Consider the following 18,499-nt stretch of genomic DNA (forward strand, 5'->3'; position numbering starts at 1 on the left):
AGGTATCATTTTTATCGGGAGACTTGGGGGAACGCTGGGTGGAAGGAAATTTGTGGCTCCTCTCAGATCCCAGAACTTTCTGTCACCGAAATGTGAGGAAAATGTGTTTTTTTTAGCCACATTTTGAGGTTTGCAAAGGATTCTGGGTAACAGAACCTGGTCAGAGCCCCACAAGTCACCCCATCTTGGATTCCCCTAGGTCTCTAGTTTTAAAAAATGCACAGGTTTGGTAGGTTTCCCTAGGTGCCGGCTGAGCTAGAGGCCAAAATCTACAGGTAGGCACTTTGCAAAAAACAGCTCTGTTTTCTGTCAAAAAATGGGATGTGTCCACGTTGTGTTTTGGGGCATTTCCTGTCGCGGGCGCTAGGCCTACCCACACAAGTGAGGTATCATTTTTATCGGGAGACTTGGGGGAACGCTGGGTGGAAGGACATTATTGGCTCCTCTCAGATTCCAGAACTTTCTGTCACCGAAATGTGAGGAAAACGTGTTTTTTTAGCCACATTTTGAGGTTTGCAAAGGATTCTGGGTAACAGAACCTGGTCAGAGCCCCACAAGTCACCCCATCTTGGATTCCCCTAGGTCTCTAGTTTTAAAAAATGCACAGGTTTGGTAGGTTTCCCTAGGTGCCGGCTGAGCTAGAGGCCAAAATCTACAGGTAGGCACTTTGCAAAAAACAGCTCTGTTTTCTGTCAAAAAATGGGATGTGTCCACGTTGTGTTTTGGGGCATTTCCTGTCGCGGGCGCCAGGCCTACCCACACAAGTGAGGTATCATTTTTATCGGGAGACTTGGGGGAACGCTGGGTGGAAGGACATTTTTGGCTCCTCTCAGATTCCAGAACTTTCTGTCACCGAAATGTGAGGAAAACATGTTTCTTTAGCCACATTTTGAGGTTTGCAAAGGATTCTGGGTAACAGAACCTGGTCAGAGCCCCACAAGTCACCCCATCTAGGATTCCCCTAGGTCTCTAGTTTTCAAAAATGCACAGGTTTGGTAGGTTTCCCTAGGTGCCGGCTGAGCTAGAGGCCAAAATCTACAGGTATGCACTTTGCAAAAAACAGCTCTGTTTTCTGTCAAAAAATGGGATGTGTCCACGTTGTGTTTTGGGGCATTTCTTGTCGCGGGCGCTAGGCCTACCCACACAAGTGAGGTATCATTTTTATCGGGAGACTTGGGGGGAACGCTGCGTGGAAGGAAATTCGTGGCTCCTCTCAGATTCCAGAACTTTCTGTCACCGACATGTGAAGAAATCGTGTTTGTTTAGCCACATTTTTAGGTTTTCAAAGGATTCTGGGTAACAGACCCTGGTCAGAGCCCCACAAGTCACCCCATCTTGGATTCCCCTAGGTCTCTAGTTTTAAAAAATGCACAGGTTTGGTAGGTTTCCCTAGGTGCCGGCTGAGCTAGAGGCCAAAATCTACAGGTAGGCACTTTGCAAAAAACAGCTCTGTTTTCTGTCAAAAAATGGGATGTGTCCACGTTGTGTTTTGAGGCATTTCCTGTCGCGGGCGCTAGGCCTACCCACACAAGTGAGGTATCATTTTTATAGGGAGACTTAGGGGAACATAGAATAGCAAAACAAGTGTTATTGCCCCTTATCTTTCTCTACATTTTTTCCTTCAAAATATAAGAGAGTGTGTAAAAAAGACGTCTATTTGAGAAATGCCCTGCAATTCACATGCTAGTATGGGCACCCTGGAATTCAGTGATGTGCAAATAACCACTGCTCCTCATAACCTTATCTTGAGTCCATTTTGGAAATGCAAAGGTTTTCTTGATACCTATTTTTCACTCTTCATATTTCAGCAAATGAATTGCTGTATACCCAGTAGAGAATGAAAACCAACTGCAGGGTGCAGCTCATTTATTGGCTCTAGTTACCTAGGGTTCTTGATGAACCTACAAGCCCTTTATATCCCCGCAACCAGAAGAGTCCAGCAGACATAACCGTATATTGCTTTAAAATATCTGACATCGCAGGAAAAAGTTACAGAGTAAAACATAAAGAAAAATGGCTGTTGTTTTCAGCTCAATTTCAATATCTTTTTATTTCAGCTGTTATTTTCTGTAGGAAAACCTTGTAGGATCTACACAAATGACCCCTTGCTGAATTCAGAATTTAGTCTAGTTTTCAGAAATGTTTAGCTGTCCGGGATCCAGCATTGGTTTCACACCCATTCCTGTCACTAACTGGAAGGAGGCTGAAAGCACCAAAAATAGTAAAAAATGGGGTATGTCCCAGTAAAATGCCAAATTTGTGTTGAAAAATGTGGTTTTCTGATTCAAGTCTGGCCGTTCCTGAAAGGTGGGAAGATGGTGATTTTAGCACCAGAAACCCTTTGTTGATGCCATTTTCAGGGGAAAAACCACAAGCTTTCTTCGGCAGCACTTTTTTCCATTTTTTTGGGAAAAAACTAAATTTTCACTGTATTTTAGCTAATTTCTTGGTCTCCTCCAGAGGAAACCACAAACTCTGGGTACCATTAGAATCCCTAGGATGTTGGACAAAAAGGACGCAAATTTGGCGTGGATAGCTTATGTGGACAAAAAGTTATGAAGGCCTAAGCGTGAACTACCCCAAATAGCCAAAAAAGGGCTCAGCACTGGGGGGAGGGAAACGGCCCAGCAGCTAAGGGGTTAAAGGGAGAGAGCATATGCACTTTAGCACTGGTTAGCAGTGATAAAGTGTGCAGCGTCTTAAAACCAGCAAAAACAGTATCCAAAAAGTGGAGGGAGGCAGGCAAAAATTTAGGGGTGACCACCCTAAGGCTGTCGGGTCTAACAACTAGGTACAACAGTGTATTGATGTATAATCGGGGCCCATTTAGCCATGTTCCCTGAATAATAATTCTCCTGTGTCAGTGGTACTTTAAAGCTATTTGTTTTGTCTCATCTGTTGAATCACCTTTGTCTTTGGAATTGTGTATGTGCTCCACCCTTTCTGCCCAGGGACGGCTAAGTGTCCTGTGTTTATGGCTGCCTGGGTGGAATGCACAAGCACTGACCAGACATGGAGTGGAGACAGGCTGTAAGGCACCAATAGTATTGATTGCAGAAAAATGCCTACTTTTTAAAAGTGGCATTTCTGAAATAGTAATGTAGAATGTACCTTCACCAGTAAGTCGGATTTCTCACTGCCATGCCAACCATCCCAAACATGACAAGCCTATTTCTCTCAGATCAGAAATTGCCACTTAAAAGTATATAAGGGAATTTCTAATGCTGACCTATGAGAGGAGCAGGCTTCACAGTAGTGAAAAACTACTTTGGCATTTTTTCACTACCAGGACATGTAATACCTATAAGTACATGTCCTGCCTTTTACGTACATAGCACCCTGCCCTATGGGTTAGCTAGGGCCTACCTTAGGGGTGACTTAGATGTAAGAAAAGGGGAATTTAAGGCTTGGCAACTAGTTTAGTTTTAAATGCCAAGTCGAAGTGGCAGTGACATTGCGCACACAGGCCTAGCAATGGCAGATTTGAGACCTGGTCAAGTGTCTACTTATGTTGGTGGCACAATCACTGCCTCATTTCCGCTAGTAGCATTTAACTTACAGGCCCTGGGCACATGTAGTGCACTCTACTAGGGACTTATAGGTACATGAAATATGCCAATTGTGTATGAACCAGTGATACCATGTTTAGGGGAGAGAGCAAAAACACTTTAGCACTGGTCAGCAGTGGTGAAGTGCGCAGAGTCCTAAAACCAGCCAAAATGAGATTGAAAAAATGGAGGGAGGTAAGCAAAAAGTTGGAGGAAGACCACTCTAAGGCTGTCCGGTCTAACATGTGTCCCCCAATTGAAAGTGGGTAGAGCTAACCAACCCCTTGGGAACTCTCTTCACTAAGGCGGAAGGATCTGGAGAGACCATCAGCATTGGCGTGGTCATTCCCTGGGCGATGCTCCTTCGTAAAGTTCATTCCCTGCAGGAAGATGGACCACCTCAAGATCTTAGGATTTTCACTCCTCATCTGCATGAGCCATCTGGGGGGGTCTGTGGTCTGTCTGAACGTGGTAGTGAGTCCCAAACAGGTATGGTCTCAGCTTCTTCAATGCCCAGACCACAGCAAAGGATTTTCTTTGAATGGCACTCCACTTCTGTTCGTGTGGAAGTAACCTCCTGCTAATGCAGGCTGTCAGTTGGTCTATGCCCTCTTCATTCAACTGTGCTAAGACTGCCCCTATGCCATGCTCTGAAGCGTCCGTCTGCACAATTAGTTCCTCTGTCCAAATCATCAACCCTGGCTGCTTATTAGAAGTCAGCTCAGTAAAGGGGCAACAATAGTGCCATATCCCTTAACAAATCTTCTGTAATAGCCAGGGAGACCTGGGAAGGCTCTCACTTCAGTTTGAGTTCTAGGTGGTTGCCAGGCCATGATCGTTTCATTCTTGGCCTGGAGGGGCTGCACCTTACCACTACCTACCAGGTGTCCCAAATGCACCACGGAACCCTGCCCAATCTGGCACTTGATTGTCAGTCCTTCCTGTTGCAGGGCCTAAAGCACCTCTTGGAGGTGATGTAGGTATTCCTCACTGCTGGCACTGTAGACAACAATGTTGTCTAAGTAGGCGGCACAGAAAGCCTCCTTGCCGACCAGGACCCTATTAACCAACCGCTGGAAAGTAGCAGGGGCATTCTTCAAACCAAAGGGCATCACTCAGAATTGGTAATGGCCCTCAGGAGCTGAGAATGCTGTCATCTCCTTTGCTCCCTCAGTCAAGGCGATCTGCCAGTACCCTGACGCTAAATCAGAATACTGAGGAATTTAGCAGCACCTAAGCCTGTCAATGAGCTCATCAGCTCTGGGAATGGGGTGCACGTCCGTCTTGATGACTGAATTGAGTCCTCTGTAGTCCATACAGAACCAAAGTTCTAGTTTGGTGCCTGGTGGGGCAGCCTTTGGTACCAATACTACGGAGCTGTCGCCTCAAGAGTGGTACACTCTTTCTGCGCATTGCATGTGGGTTTTTGGCACCATATCTGCATCCTCTAGGGACACTAAGGTTACCTCTGTCTGTTCCCCCAAACTATCTGGGACTAACTCCTCCCTGAGCGCTACCCTAGCCAACTCAGGTGTCTTGCCCCCGGTGGGTGGGGGGGGGGGGGGGTCAAGCTGTACCCTCTTGGGACACTTTGAGTTGCCCTTAGAGTGACCATACCTGGAGCACTCTGTACATTGGGGTACAAACCTCCCTGTCTTGTGATCACAGAACCCTTTCTTCTTAGGATCAGAATGGGACTGGTGGCCACTACTCCCTTGGGAATTATTTTGGGGGCCTTTAGAGAACTCCTTATTTTTAAGTTTTTCTCCCCCTCTTTCTTCTGTTGGGAACCCTGAAAACCTTTGTGGGTGTCCCCCACAGATACCTTTTTGGACACACTGGTGCTAGCTCAGAGGTCCGCCTCCTCAGCAAGCTTCCTGGGATCAGTCGGCTTGCTGTCAACTAAGCCATGGCGCAAGTCTGTAAAACATATACTGAGGATGTGTTCTCTCAGGATTAAATTGTACAACCCAACATGATCATTGACTTTGCTGCACCCCACCCAGCCATTCATTGCCTTCCTGGGGTAATCAAAGAAATCTCCCTAAGAATGGTTGGGAAGATTGTTACTGTCCCTGAGTCTTTTGGCAATACTTCTCAGAGGTCAGTCCAAATTTGGCTGTCAAAATGGCTTTCATGGGCTTGTACTTGGTCTTGTTCCCAACCTCTAGTGTTAGAAGCATGTCCCTTCCAAGTGGTGGAATGTGTTTCCACAAGTTTCCCCCCCCCCCCCATGTGCTCTCCAGGATCCCCATGTACCCTCAGTTCAACTTCATAAGCAGAAAACCACTTATCACTGTCATCTCCCTCCACATAACTGGGCACCAAGTCCTTGGGTATATGAACCTTCTTGTCTCCATCAAGTACTGTACGTATGCTGCCACTATCACTGCTAGAATCCACCTGTCTGGCCTTGATTTCCAGGTCTTTCAGACTCAGTTCATGAGCCAGAAGTAATTTATTTTCTGCCAAGGTTCTTTCAGCCTCTCTTTCAGCTTGCTTGGCTTCCCTGTCAGCCTCTATTTTCATCTTGCTAACTGCAGCTAAAATTCTCTCCTCTCTCCTTTCCTTTACGGTCAGGCCTTGATTTGAGGCACTGCTCAGTGCCCGCTAGTGCACTTTACTAGGGACGTCTAGATAAATTAAATATGCCAATTGGGTATGAGCCAATGTTACCATGTTTAGAGGAGAGAGCACAAACATTTTAGCACTGGTCTACAGTGTTAGAGTATGCAGAGTCCTAAAACCAGCTAAAAGTAGATCAGAAAAACGAAGGGAGTCGGGCACAAAGTTGGGGTAAGACCACCCTAAGGCTGTCAGGTCCAACCCAAACCCTGATAAGCTGTAACTTGCACCCATGCTTTTTAGTGTGAGGTTTATAATATCATGCTTTTCTTAGCTTTCCTTGTGTTGGGCTGTTATGAATTTATTTTAAAGACTTTATCCATATCCCACTCCTGTGTTTGAGTTATAGAGGTGTATGAAGCTTAGTCATACCTCATTACCCTCTGCTTTCTCCAGTGCAGAGATTTGGGTGTACTTTGAAACTTGATCATACCTTGTTAAACATACATTCCTTCTGTGTTGATGTAGTAGATATGCTTTGAGCCTAATGTAGTGTATTGTTTTCTGTAGCATCCTCCCATGTGTATGTTGTAGTTGGCATTCTGTGAAGCTGGTCGACCTTTCTCCATAGCTTTGTCCTATGCTTATGGAGCGGTAAAAACATTTTGAAGCTCCTTAAATCCTTTTCTCAATAGCTCTTCCTGCATGGGTGGAGCATTGTTTTGGATCTATTTTGAAGCTGATTTTTCTTTAACCTCTTCCTGTGTCATTGGTTTTGACTTTGCTTTGAAGTTTATTTTACCATGGTTTATTTAGAGCCTCCACAGTTGCTGACGTCATAAATGTGCATTGAATCTGTTGGTACACCGTCACCTGTAGTTTCTTACTTTTATGTTGATCCTCGATTATTTTCTGTTACTTTTCCAGTGTCAATAGAGTTGTGAATGTGCATTGATTCTGCTCATACTGTTTACCTGTTGCTTCGTCCTGTATGGTGGTTGTTATGATCATGCTTTGAAGATGTCCTCTCTTTTCTCTCTAGGTGAGATATGCATCCCTGACGCCTCTGAACAGATCCTACAGCAGTACTTTCTGTACTTTGAAATGTTGGCTGAGCCGGATCAAACTAATCTTACACTCATGACCTTTGGCTGCCCTGTGCTTAGTAACAAGAAATGAGAATCACAATGACTCTTATTGTGCTTCAGAGTTTGCCACAGAAGCAGACAGTCTCCCAGGCCAACACTGAGAGCCGGAACCGCAGGTACGATCCTACAGCACGCCACAATCAGTAGCAATCTGATGGGGTGCTGCTGCTCTGGAAGAGCATATTGTAGAATCCCTTGCATAGAATTGCAGATGGTGAGATGTATAGATGGCTGTGTAAGTGGACTTCTTAGGGGAGTACCAGGGAAAGCATTCAGTCATTTTTCGGAAGCATGGGTAAAGCTGAATGGCTGGTACAGATGATACTGCAAGTTAGACTTGGGGCTTGTCATTAGAACTGCAATGGGTGGTCTCACTGAGTAATAAAGGGTTGTGTAACGGGTCATGATTAAACAGAGCTTTGGGATGTTTATACTGTAATACAGAGGGTCTTAGATCCTGTAACTGATGTGTTTAGGCAGTGCTGTGCTTGTGGCCAAGTGTGGCAATAATTGGGTGCTGTGGGTCAGGACTGAGATTCATTGACAGAGCAGGATTGTATGGGGCTACCAATTTAATAGTATGGTAAGCATTCGATCCAGTTTAAAATTCATCTGCAAAGGGTGGTTGTGTGTGTGTGCGTTTTCTGGACTAACTGACAGTCACCATTGTGGAACCTTGGCATAGTTGTGTATTTGTTGCTAGCAGTGTAAGAGTAGGGCAGTGCAGGTTGGGATTAGGGTGCAAAGGTAGAGCTTTGTGTGTTGGGCTAGTACTGCAACCACATACTGCACTTCAGTCAGGATTTCCAAGTTTGTAGAACTGGATTGTAGTGCCTGAAATGCTGCAGTACCGGATTGCTATGAAGTCTCCATGATTTACAAATAGCGTTTGTATGTTTTCCCTTTGTAAATAACTTAATCATGTCTCAAGGGACATTACAATCCCCTACTGTACACACATGAAAAGGTGCCACAGAAAGTCTTATTGTAGCTCTTGTAATACCTAAATACTGTCCCTGCCTGGTCTAGGTTTTGAGCCTTAGCAATGGCACAATAATCCATTTAGCACACAAGTAGCAATCCATAGTCACAAGAATTTTGAAAATAAACCATCAGCCCTTTAATATGTTATGAATTAGTACTAACAATGATGTACAGAATTTGTGGTCTTTGGTGTTTTTCAGCTTCATTGTTATCTAAACGAGATTCTTGAATTATGTGAACATCAATTAAATTAGACTGTATAGACTGCAGACTGCATACTGTTGCCCCAATAGACCCAGACCCCGTCCCTCAAAACATATAGAAATGTGTGGAAAACCCTCCAACGTGAAAACAAAATTGTTCAACAGAATCTCTTTCATGATGTATATTTGTGTATATGCATTCAGACCCTTACTGGTACTTTTACGGTTATGGCAACACAATAACATCTTCCCTCTAGGCCTTGAGAACGTGTTAAACCCATGGGAATACAAATTAAGTTTCTTTGGTATATAACTAATATTAGTTCCGTTTACAGTCTTGCAGGTTGCTAAAACATTGCATAGTAGCTCATAGAGCAGTTGAAAATTAGCAACACTGACTTAGAGCAATGGAATACTTAGCATTCTCTTAATACTTTCTTTAATGGAAAGTACTGTGTGTGTTGTGTTTTTTAAAAAAAAATTCAGATTGAGTACTTCCAATGAGAAAAGGCTTAAAACCCTTAAAACCTGTGAGAGTCAACCACTTCACACCCCCTCATTTAAGCTAAACACCCACAGATTGTTATGCCAAAGGTGATGGTTTAAGATCCTCTGTACGCCACATCTATTATTTTAGTGTAGCACCACTAGATGCTATGGACTGTACTGCTTTCTTAGTTGGTTTATCAGCCACATCTGGCGTGTTTTCAAATTTGAACATTCAACTTTTCACAGGTTTGATCTCCTGGTTAATAGTTGCCAATAAACCTTTTTTATGATGGTTGTTTTTGGCAAATTGTTAGAATTATCTAAATATGAAGTTGTTGCATTTTTTTCCTTCAAGCGAGCAGGAGCAAAGTGGCAATCACATTCTCCTTAGCGATTCAGAGCTGCACACTAATTCAGAGAATCACAGTTATGCATGACTGGAAGTACAGTTCAAGTATGTGATTATAATGTCATCATTTATCACAGGCACAAGTTTGTTTAATAATCAGGTGTTGGGACATAATACACAAATCAGATCGTCTCACTGCGATTGGAATATAGACTGTAACATTTCCCCCCGATTCTCGCATCTTTACATTTTTGGTTAACAGAGTCCACAACTTCATGAACTTCCATTCTATAATGGATGATAGATGTGAGCTTCTCCATGGCATAAGTTGTCTATATTTTGGTTCACCGGAGACATATTGTGGAGTTTTACCCATTTTCCAGAAATGGGCTGTAGATTTTCCTGACTGCTAACAGAAAATGTGTTATTGAGTGCTGTAGGTAAGAGCTGTCATTCCCAGTATATAAAAAAAGATATCACCAACAGCTCAAGTCCAAGTGAAATTCCCATTCTGTTATTTTATCCTCTGTAGCATTATTGACCTGTGCCATTGGATTATATGCCATATACTTTTCTGAATTTCTAAATTGAGGTCTGTATGCCACTTTTTAAAATAAACAAATTTATCTTGTCAGTTTCCTTCACCAGTTTTGATTTTGTATAGCCTCTGTTCAGTGCATCACATAATTCGGAACTTTTCAACACTCCATTGCTTCCTTTATAGGTTCACTTCATACAAAAACATACACAGTCAAACATACATAACATTCTGTATTGGTATTGTGTTTGTTGCATTTACTCTCCTTGCTGCGCTGTGTAATGGCGTGTTATGCCTTACAGCATCTTACAACAGTTTATATGTAGAAATACCTTACCTCACCCCTTCTCTTATTCCCCTCTAGGAGAAGGACATTTGTGATGGGGAACGTCTGACCATGAAGTGCCCTCTACAGATGGACGAGTCAAGCCCCCCTCTCTGGGATGGCCCTCCAAAACATGACAAAGACGACCTTTCCCAGGTCTCGGAGTCCTTTGGTGCAGGTGGGGTGACTAGCTTGATCCAGGGTCTCAGCATCAGTGACTCATGTACAACCCCATCTGTACCTCCCAGCAAGCGCCAGTGTCGGTCTCTCTCCTTCTCAGATGAGCGGTCTTCAGGCCGCACTTCCTGGAGACCACATGGCTCCAGAGTGTGGACACCTGTAGAAAAGAGGCGATGTTACAGTGGGGGCAGCGTCCAGCACTACTCCTGTGATTCTAATCACATGCAGCGCAGCTCAAGCTTCAGCCTCCCGTCCAGTTCTGCTGCTACCTCTCCATCATACGAGCCATCTGGATTTGGGCACCATTCCCTCAGGATGTCTGTCAACTATGCGCAGGCTGGGGAGATCTGGTGCCAGGACCCAATGGTGGGTGATATGCAAAGGTCGTTCTCCTGCTCAAGGGTGCTGGTCTCCTCAGAGTACGGCCCACCCTCCATGTGCAGTACACCTGCCTCCACCCCCGAGCTGCTGAGACGGACAGGGGGAGGGCTGGCCCGGAGCCGTTCCCAGCCCTGTGTCCTCCATGAGAAGAAAGCAGCAATAAAGCGGCGACACCCAGAAAAAACACAAGCACAAGAGCCAAGACCCTCCTTGGACCTTGCCAAGATGACTCAGGTAAGACTCCAGGCCAGGGGATGAAACGTTAATGCCCATATTTCCTTGCCTGTGCTACATCATAAGTCTCCATCATCTCACGAGCACAGCACTCTGAGCTTAAGTAAAATCGCAACTACTGGGGTATCACATATGTCCATGAATACTCTCCTTCTCCCAACAGCTGAAGTCTCAAAGTACCTCCAGATAGCTATTCTTAGCCCTTTGAACTTTGCACAATACACCCATTATATCAGTATGTATCAACTTTTACAGAGACGCACAAGACAAATTACTACACCCTGGATAAATTAAAAATACTGATAGGCTTCATAACTCAACGTTCAAATTAAAACATCCAGATATGTCTACAAATGTATTTTAAAAGTCCAACAGTCGCAGAAACAATTTGTGTAAGAAAGAAATTATTAATTTTATGCTTGTGACATTAGATATGAAATGCAGCCAATGAGTTTCAACCCATAGACAATGGGACTTGTTTAGGGCATTCAGTTGTAAACAAAATCTTGGTCTTTTTCCTTATACCACACCTCATTCTGCTGTATCAAGTACGTAACCTCACAGATGCACTTTATGATGTAATCCTTCTTTAATTCGTTTAGTGGATTGAGTTACAAGCTTTACAGACCAGCCCCCACCACCTCGAAGTAACTTAGTACGATTTTATGGTGTTCTGTTGGCTTGCTAAATTACACTTATTTGACTTTATACAGGTTAATGAGTGGACTGAATTAAATACAACTGATCTTTCTTCCAAAAATTGTTGCTGTGCCTTATACACTTGTTTAATACATTATTGGACACATTTGGACATTTTGACTTCGAAAGTTGAATTATGAAGTTTATCTGTCAAGGGCTCGTAATTTGTCTGGTGTGCCTCTCTCGCAGTGTATAGAAATTGTTTAATTAATAGGGGTGTTGGAACGGGTTACCCAGAGAGGTCGGTACTTGGATATTGGAACGATATTGAGGGCAGGAGTGTATATCGCAGCCGTTCCACTGTGTGTGTTGTTTGCGATTGTACCCATTGTTTTAGCCCTCTTTTGACAAGTCTGACCTCATTCATTACAGGAATAGCCACAACACTTTTTCAGTCCCTGAAACTGTCAAACTGCACCTAGAATATGTACTTTCTTGCTAAAACTGAACCCTTTCAAAGGGCACCCAGAACGTGCACTCTTTCAAACACATTGGGTTCCATAATTGCTCTTAAAATAGTAATCTTCTCCCAACTACAGTCACAACCATCATACTAGTGCATCCACCCTCTCCTGCCCATAGAGCTGACACCGTACCCAGAACATGGAGATTGCCCATGAAGCCCCAGAGGCCTCATACGCTTCACACAGAGTTTGTGTGTTCCTCATCCACTGGGGACTTCAACACAACATCCAGCCATACACATTTTCCATCCTTTGCACATTGTACCCATCAAGAAGATCATTTTTATTCCAACACATGCCCATACTTAAAACATTTGTAATGGGCCCATAAACCACAAATCCTAACTTTTTTAAAAATAAAGGTCTGTTGTTACCATAAGAAATATTCAAACACCGTTGAGCTCACAAACATTTTACAACACAACCCTTACTCCCAACACACACAAGCCTTCACTTTAGGTGATTTTCCCTATCGGTCAGCTACCCTTTCTCTTGAAAGCCACAGTAGTTATTCTCATACAGAAAAGAACTACTTTTGACAACACTATTCTTTTCAATAAATCTTTTGTCTCTCGTTTTTCTCAAGGTCCTTGAGGGGATTGTCTACAGTCGGCTCCCCCACTATTTATCTGCCAAAAACACGTGTGGTCCGGTGCAATTTTGCTATAGCAAAATGCCCTCTGTTCGCCTACATATCTAATTGTATAATTTCTTCTCACTCATCACCCTCTTTCATCCTGTTTCTTGTTGATTGTCATCCTTGCATTATTCAAAACTGTCTTGCCATTCTCAGTACTTCGAATATTGGTGCCATATGATGACTGCCGTCACCCAGCACTCAGTGGATATCCAGTCTTTCCCCCTTCATACACCTCTTCCCTCTGGATATCATATCATCATCCGGTTTTCTAAGCTATCGCTTTCTCTGATGAAAACTTTCCTTGCCTGCGGGCACGCGTCACCACTTGCCTATTCTTCATATCTTAGTCTAAGGTGCTACTTAGCTTGATGCTCACACCAGTTTTCTGTATCAATGTATTACGAAAACACGTATTTCCCCAAAACGCTTTCCCTCACCCACTCTCAAAAGTCTGAATTTTACCATAAAAGATGCTCCCCATGCACATAACTTTAGATTATTTCCAGCTACAAGGCCGCTCCTCGGAGAAAACAGCTTTTTTTTAATACATGATTTTCTAGCCTTTTCTTTTACCAAATAATATTTAACTGTAAAGTTACAGAAACATACATCAGAACTGCAATGTGTGTTTTACGTTGAACAGAACTGACGTCATGCAGAGGGTCTATATGCACAACCATTGTATCTCAGTTCTTTTCTAAAATGCAATAGAGCAATAAGTTCAAGGAGCCCCTTTCATGTTTGACACAAGCGTTTTATTATCTAGAGGCACCCTTTCTCCTCCAAATAATGTTTTGACTGACATTTCTCAAATATGCTTGTATAAACTGAAGTTTTTGTGAGTTAAAAGTAGGCTTTTTCTGTCCCCTCTGTAAAATAGACTTATTCAGATAAATCAGCCTGTGTAACGGTAAGATGCAAGAGGGGGATGAGCACTCCTTTTCTCCTGACCAGGTCTGCTACAGTGTGTAAAAAGACACAAAGCCATAATGGAAAACAAATTAGAGCAGTGGTTCCCAACCTGTGGTCCGGGGACCCCTGGGGGTCCATGAAGCCTCCTTAGGGGGTCCGCGACCACTTAGAAAATTATATAATATTAACAGATTAGGTCCCCAGCTTTCAGTGATGACTGATTGGGGGGGGGGGTTGGGGGTCCCGGGTTCCAATAAGGATTCAGTGGGGGTCCCAGTAAAGATAAAGTGCGGGTCCACAGAAGTCAAAAGGTTGGGAACCACTGAATTACAGCATTCTCAGACCTCGAACTCTTCTGCCTGATCCATTTTTTTTCCAAACAAATTTTATTGGTTTTCTTTGTTGGGAAACTACATGTTATGTCAAACAATGTTATCACTCTCCCCTACAATTATCAAAGACACATTAGCAATCTTATTAACTGTATACCACCCATCAACGTAACCCCCCCACCCTCTGTCATTCCCTGTACCTCTTTAGCCCATGTGAGTATCTTGAGTGTCACGACTTTGTGTAAGTGGTCCCATTTAACTCTTGTTTCAATCTCAGGCCCCAGTGTTGTCCTAGCAGCATATTAGTCCCTTCTGCATCTCTCTAGGTGAGGCCTAGTCCCCAGTATAGGAGTCGTTTATAAGGGGTGTAAGAAACTGGCACCTTGTTTGCAGTCCACCCCTCCCAACCACACACATACACACTTTTTGCCTGATGTCTGATGCTAACTTGACTGACTGTGTACTGGGACCATGCTAACCAGACCTCAGCACCAGTGTTCTTTCCCTAAACTGTACCATTGTTTCCAGAATTGGCACACCCCTGGAACACAGCTCAGTGCCTTAAAAGGTACCAGTGGTATCAAGGGCTCTGTGACCTGGGGGGGTCCCTAAGGGCTACAGCATGTATTGTGCCACCCTAAGGGACCCCTCACCACACAGCTGCCATGCAGATTGTGTGTGCTGGTGGGGAGAAAAAGGCAGAGTTGACACGGCACCCCTTCCAAGGTGCCATGACCACAACCCTCTCCCTGTGGCATCTGTAAGTCTCCCCCTCTAGCAGGCCTTACAGTCCTAAAGCAGTGTGCACTGTACCACAGGTGAGAGCATAGCTCCATGCGCAACATGCCCCTACAGTGTCCAAGTCCATTCTTAGACATTGAAAGTGCAGTTTGGCCATATTAAGTGCATGGGCTGGGAGTTTGTCATCACGAACTCCACAGCTCCATGATGGCTTCACAGAAGGCTGGGAAGTTTGGTGTCAAACTTCTCAGCGCAATAAACATACACTGGTGCCAGTTTTGGATTTATTGTAGAAAGCAAACAGAAGGCATCTTAGAAATCCCACCTGTATTTTACCCAACCCTTTAGTGCAGGGCTGACCTGTCTGTGCCAGCCTGCCACTAACAGACAAGTTTATGACCCCATGGGGTGAGAGCCTTTGTGCACTCTCGGGTCAGGAATAAAGCCTGCTCTGGGTGGAGGTGCTTCACAGCTCCCTCCTGCAGGAACTGTAACACTTGGTGGTGGTGAGCCTCAAAGGCTCAGGGCTCCTGTTATAGTGCCCCAGGGCTCTCCAGCTAGTGGAGCTAGTGAAGTTGCCCGCCCCCGGACCAAGCCCCACTTTTGGCGGCAACTCGAGCAGGGAAATTAGGAAAAACAAGGAGGAGTGACCACTTCAGCTGGGACTGCCCCTAAGGTGTCCAAAGTTAAAGTGACCCCCTCCTTGCAGAATCATCCATCTTGTTTTGGGGGACAGGGACCAATAGGGTTAGGAATGTGCCCCCCTCCCAAAAGGGATTGGGCACAGGAAGGGGGTAGCCACCCTTAGGGACAGTAACCATTGGCTACTACCCTCTGACCCCTGTAACGCCCCTAAATCCAGTATTTAGAGGCTTCCCTGAACCTTACTCACCAGATTCCTGGCAATCTCAAAAGAAAGAATGAAGACTGCTAAGCTGATCCCAGTAGTGAAGACTCCAGATGACAACTGACTTGGCCCCAGCCCTACCGGCCTGTCTGCAGCTTCAAAGTCCCTTTCTCCAAGAATGCGATGCATCCTGCAGGACCAGCGACCTCTACAAACCCCCAGAGGACTGCCTGCCAAGCAGAGGACCAAGAACTCTTGAGGACAGCGGCTCTCTCCAGAAGAAACCTCCAAAAAGGACTCCAGAACTGCCCCGGATCGGCGAACCATGCCCACTCTGCACCCAACGCCCACAGCCCAAGTCCAGGTGGCCCACCGGTCTAGAGAAGGTCCCCAGGCGATTCTGACCTCAAGTCCACCCTGGGTTGACACCTCCTGGCCAACACGACGACGCCTACAGCATGAATCCAGAGGACCCACCTGACTGCAACCGGATCCGTCGGAGATACCTGATGCCCAAGGAGACCCCTGCACCCACAGCCCCCTGGCCGTTGGGAATTCGACCAACAGTCCAGCAACGTCCAGTGGGTGCCTCTCCTGCCTGTCCAGCCTTTGGTTTCCCGGAACCGGCCCCCTGAACCCAGCCTGCAGTATCTTTTATGACCCCCGGAGTCCTCCTATTGAAAAGCATTAGGCACTCAGCTCTATGTTTGCTGCCTGTACTCGGCTGCCCCTGTGCCGCCGACGGTGTGTGTTTGGTGTGATCCTGTGGACTCCAACTTTGACCTCTGCACCCAGCTGGCCCTGTTTTGCTGGTGCTGCACTTTTGGGGTCTGCCTAAACTTTGACCTGTGGACATCCTGAATCCCGAAGACTGGAAACGTAAGTTGTGTACTTAACTGTTTTCTGTGCTCACACTTTCCCCCTAGGACTCTATGGACTTCTAACTTTTGAGATAGCAAATTGCTACTTACTTGTAAAGTGCTTTGTTTACAAAAACCAAAGAAAGTACATTTAATGTATATGCTTGATACCTATTGACAACTGTACTTAACTGCAACAAAGTTCTTCTGGTTCTAGTAATAAAGTAATAAAATATATTTTTACTATGTAAAACCATTTACTTGGAGTTAGTCAATGAGAGTGTGCCTCATTTCTTGACTGTGCGTGTACAAAAAATGATTTGCACCACCCCGAGAAGCCTAACTGCTCGACTACACTTCCACAAAAGAGGGCATTCGTATTAGCTACTTTGGCCTCTGCTAAACCTCTGGGGAACCCCTGGACTCAGTGCACAGCATACCTCATTTTGGTATAGAATATACAGAGGTAGCTTCCTTCAGGGGTTACCCGGCGTTTCCCCAGATGTTGAAGGTTCAGGGTTCTTCATGGATTCTTCTAAAGTTGCCTTGGCCATGTCTAGTGATTCTTGCCCACTGCTGGTCTCTTGAAGCCGAACTATGCTCCTGTATCCCACGAGCGTTCAAATTCCTCTTTCCACACCGCCACCCTTGGTTCCCTCGGGGCCTTCCAGCTCCAAGTGATTTCCCGCTTTGCAAGGAAAAAAGGCTACGCTTTTAAACTTGCTTTTAGTTTTGGTTTTAGCTGTGTGTGGGAACCAGCTCAGTAGACAATGCCCAGGGGTGCATGGGACCTCATTCTCAATTACTTCCGCTGCTACTCCAGTAGTTGGTTCTTCTGTTATTCCAGGGGCGAGGTACGCCCTATGTAGCACATAAAGATTAATAAGTTTAAACCAGGCATTCTTCCATACTTTAGGTATTCTTTCTGGTATGGGGATCCCCAGGTCTTCCTCCCAGTGGGTTCTAAGGGTGTTCAGGGGCGGCAGAATTTCTCCCTTATTTGTTGTGTACAGGCAAGTGACAGCTTTAAAGGTCCCCAAAGAAGTGACCAGATATTGACAACTTTTAGAATGAGGTGGTTCTGCCATGCCCGCCCTCCAATGTCTACTGATTGCTGCCATCACCGCGCTTGAAAAGGAGAAAGTAGCCCTGAGGCTGGTCATGCCCCAAGCGGAACTCTTCAAATGGGAGGAGTACCTCGACTTGGAATAAGTCACTGAGTGTCTGTGTTTGCTCTCACCAGTCTCCCATGTGTGGGAGCACTTCTAAAAGTCCCAGCGGTATGTCAGGGTAGTAGAGTAGGCTTAATCATGTCCTCTGAAAACTTCTGGTCCAGCAGCATCGCAGCACTTGTAATTCCGTGGTATCGCCTGCGCTGGGGCATTTGAGACTAAGGAGCACTCTAGTCAGGCGGTGAAGATCAGGCACAAAAGTCCCATTTCCATCCGGGGGTAAGTCTGCCCGCTGGCCCTGGAGCTGCGCTGCAAGGTAGTCGGGAATTGCCAGACCGCCCACTTGTCTCTGTAATGTGGTCAGAGCCACTCGCCTGTGGCCCGAACCCCAAATGAAAGCCCTGATCTTTGTATCAATCTCAAGAAATCCAAACAGGCAGTACTACAAAAAAATATAATAGGCGGGGAGGGCTACCATTTATTAGTTTAGTAGTGCAACTAAGCCCACCACCGATAAGGGGAGCGTTCTCCAAAACTCAATGCTCCATCTGAGTGCTCAGGTGGCCTTCCTACGTTCCTATCCAGTAAGTCAGAAGGTTAATGATAAATCTGTACAGCGTGGTATTGCAAGCAGCGGGGTTCCCACTGCAACACCATCAGTCCCTCTGGGGGGGAGGGGGTCTTGGGTTACCAGCGTGGGGAATAAACAGGATTTCTGACAGTTAACTGTCAGTCCAGAGAGGGAGCAGAATCACTCCAGGAATCCTCGGGTGCCCTTAAAAGCTACTCTCATGTTGTGTGAGAAAATCAAGAGATCATCTGTGTATATCGCGATGTGGTGGGTTTGGGCACCCACCGTTATGCCCTGATAATTGTTACCAGCCCAGG

The 18,499-nt window shown here is 45.2% G+C and overlaps 1 protein-coding gene across 1 annotated transcript in view; it reads left to right on the top strand.

The window, feature by feature from the left end:
• The window catches only part of FAM53B (family with sequence similarity 53 member B), a 58,356-nt gene that overhangs the window by 16,165 nt on the left and 23,692 nt on the right, over positions 1–18,499 (top strand). The window contains exons 2-3 of the mRNA XM_069239128.1: positions 7,156–7,377; positions 10,189–10,944. Of these exons, the coding sequence (XP_069095229.1) occupies positions 10,222–10,944 (723 nt within the window). The 5' untranslated portion in view covers positions 7,156–7,377; positions 10,189–10,221. The remainder of the gene's footprint in view (positions 1–7,155; positions 7,378–10,188; positions 10,945–18,499) is intronic.

Source organism: Pleurodeles waltl, chromosome 6 (genome assembly GCF_031143425.1).
Source record: "Pleurodeles waltl isolate 20211129_DDA chromosome 6, aPleWal1.hap1.20221129, whole genome shotgun sequence".
Lineage (NCBI taxonomy): Eukaryota > Metazoa > Chordata > Amphibia > Caudata > Salamandridae > Pleurodeles > Pleurodeles waltl.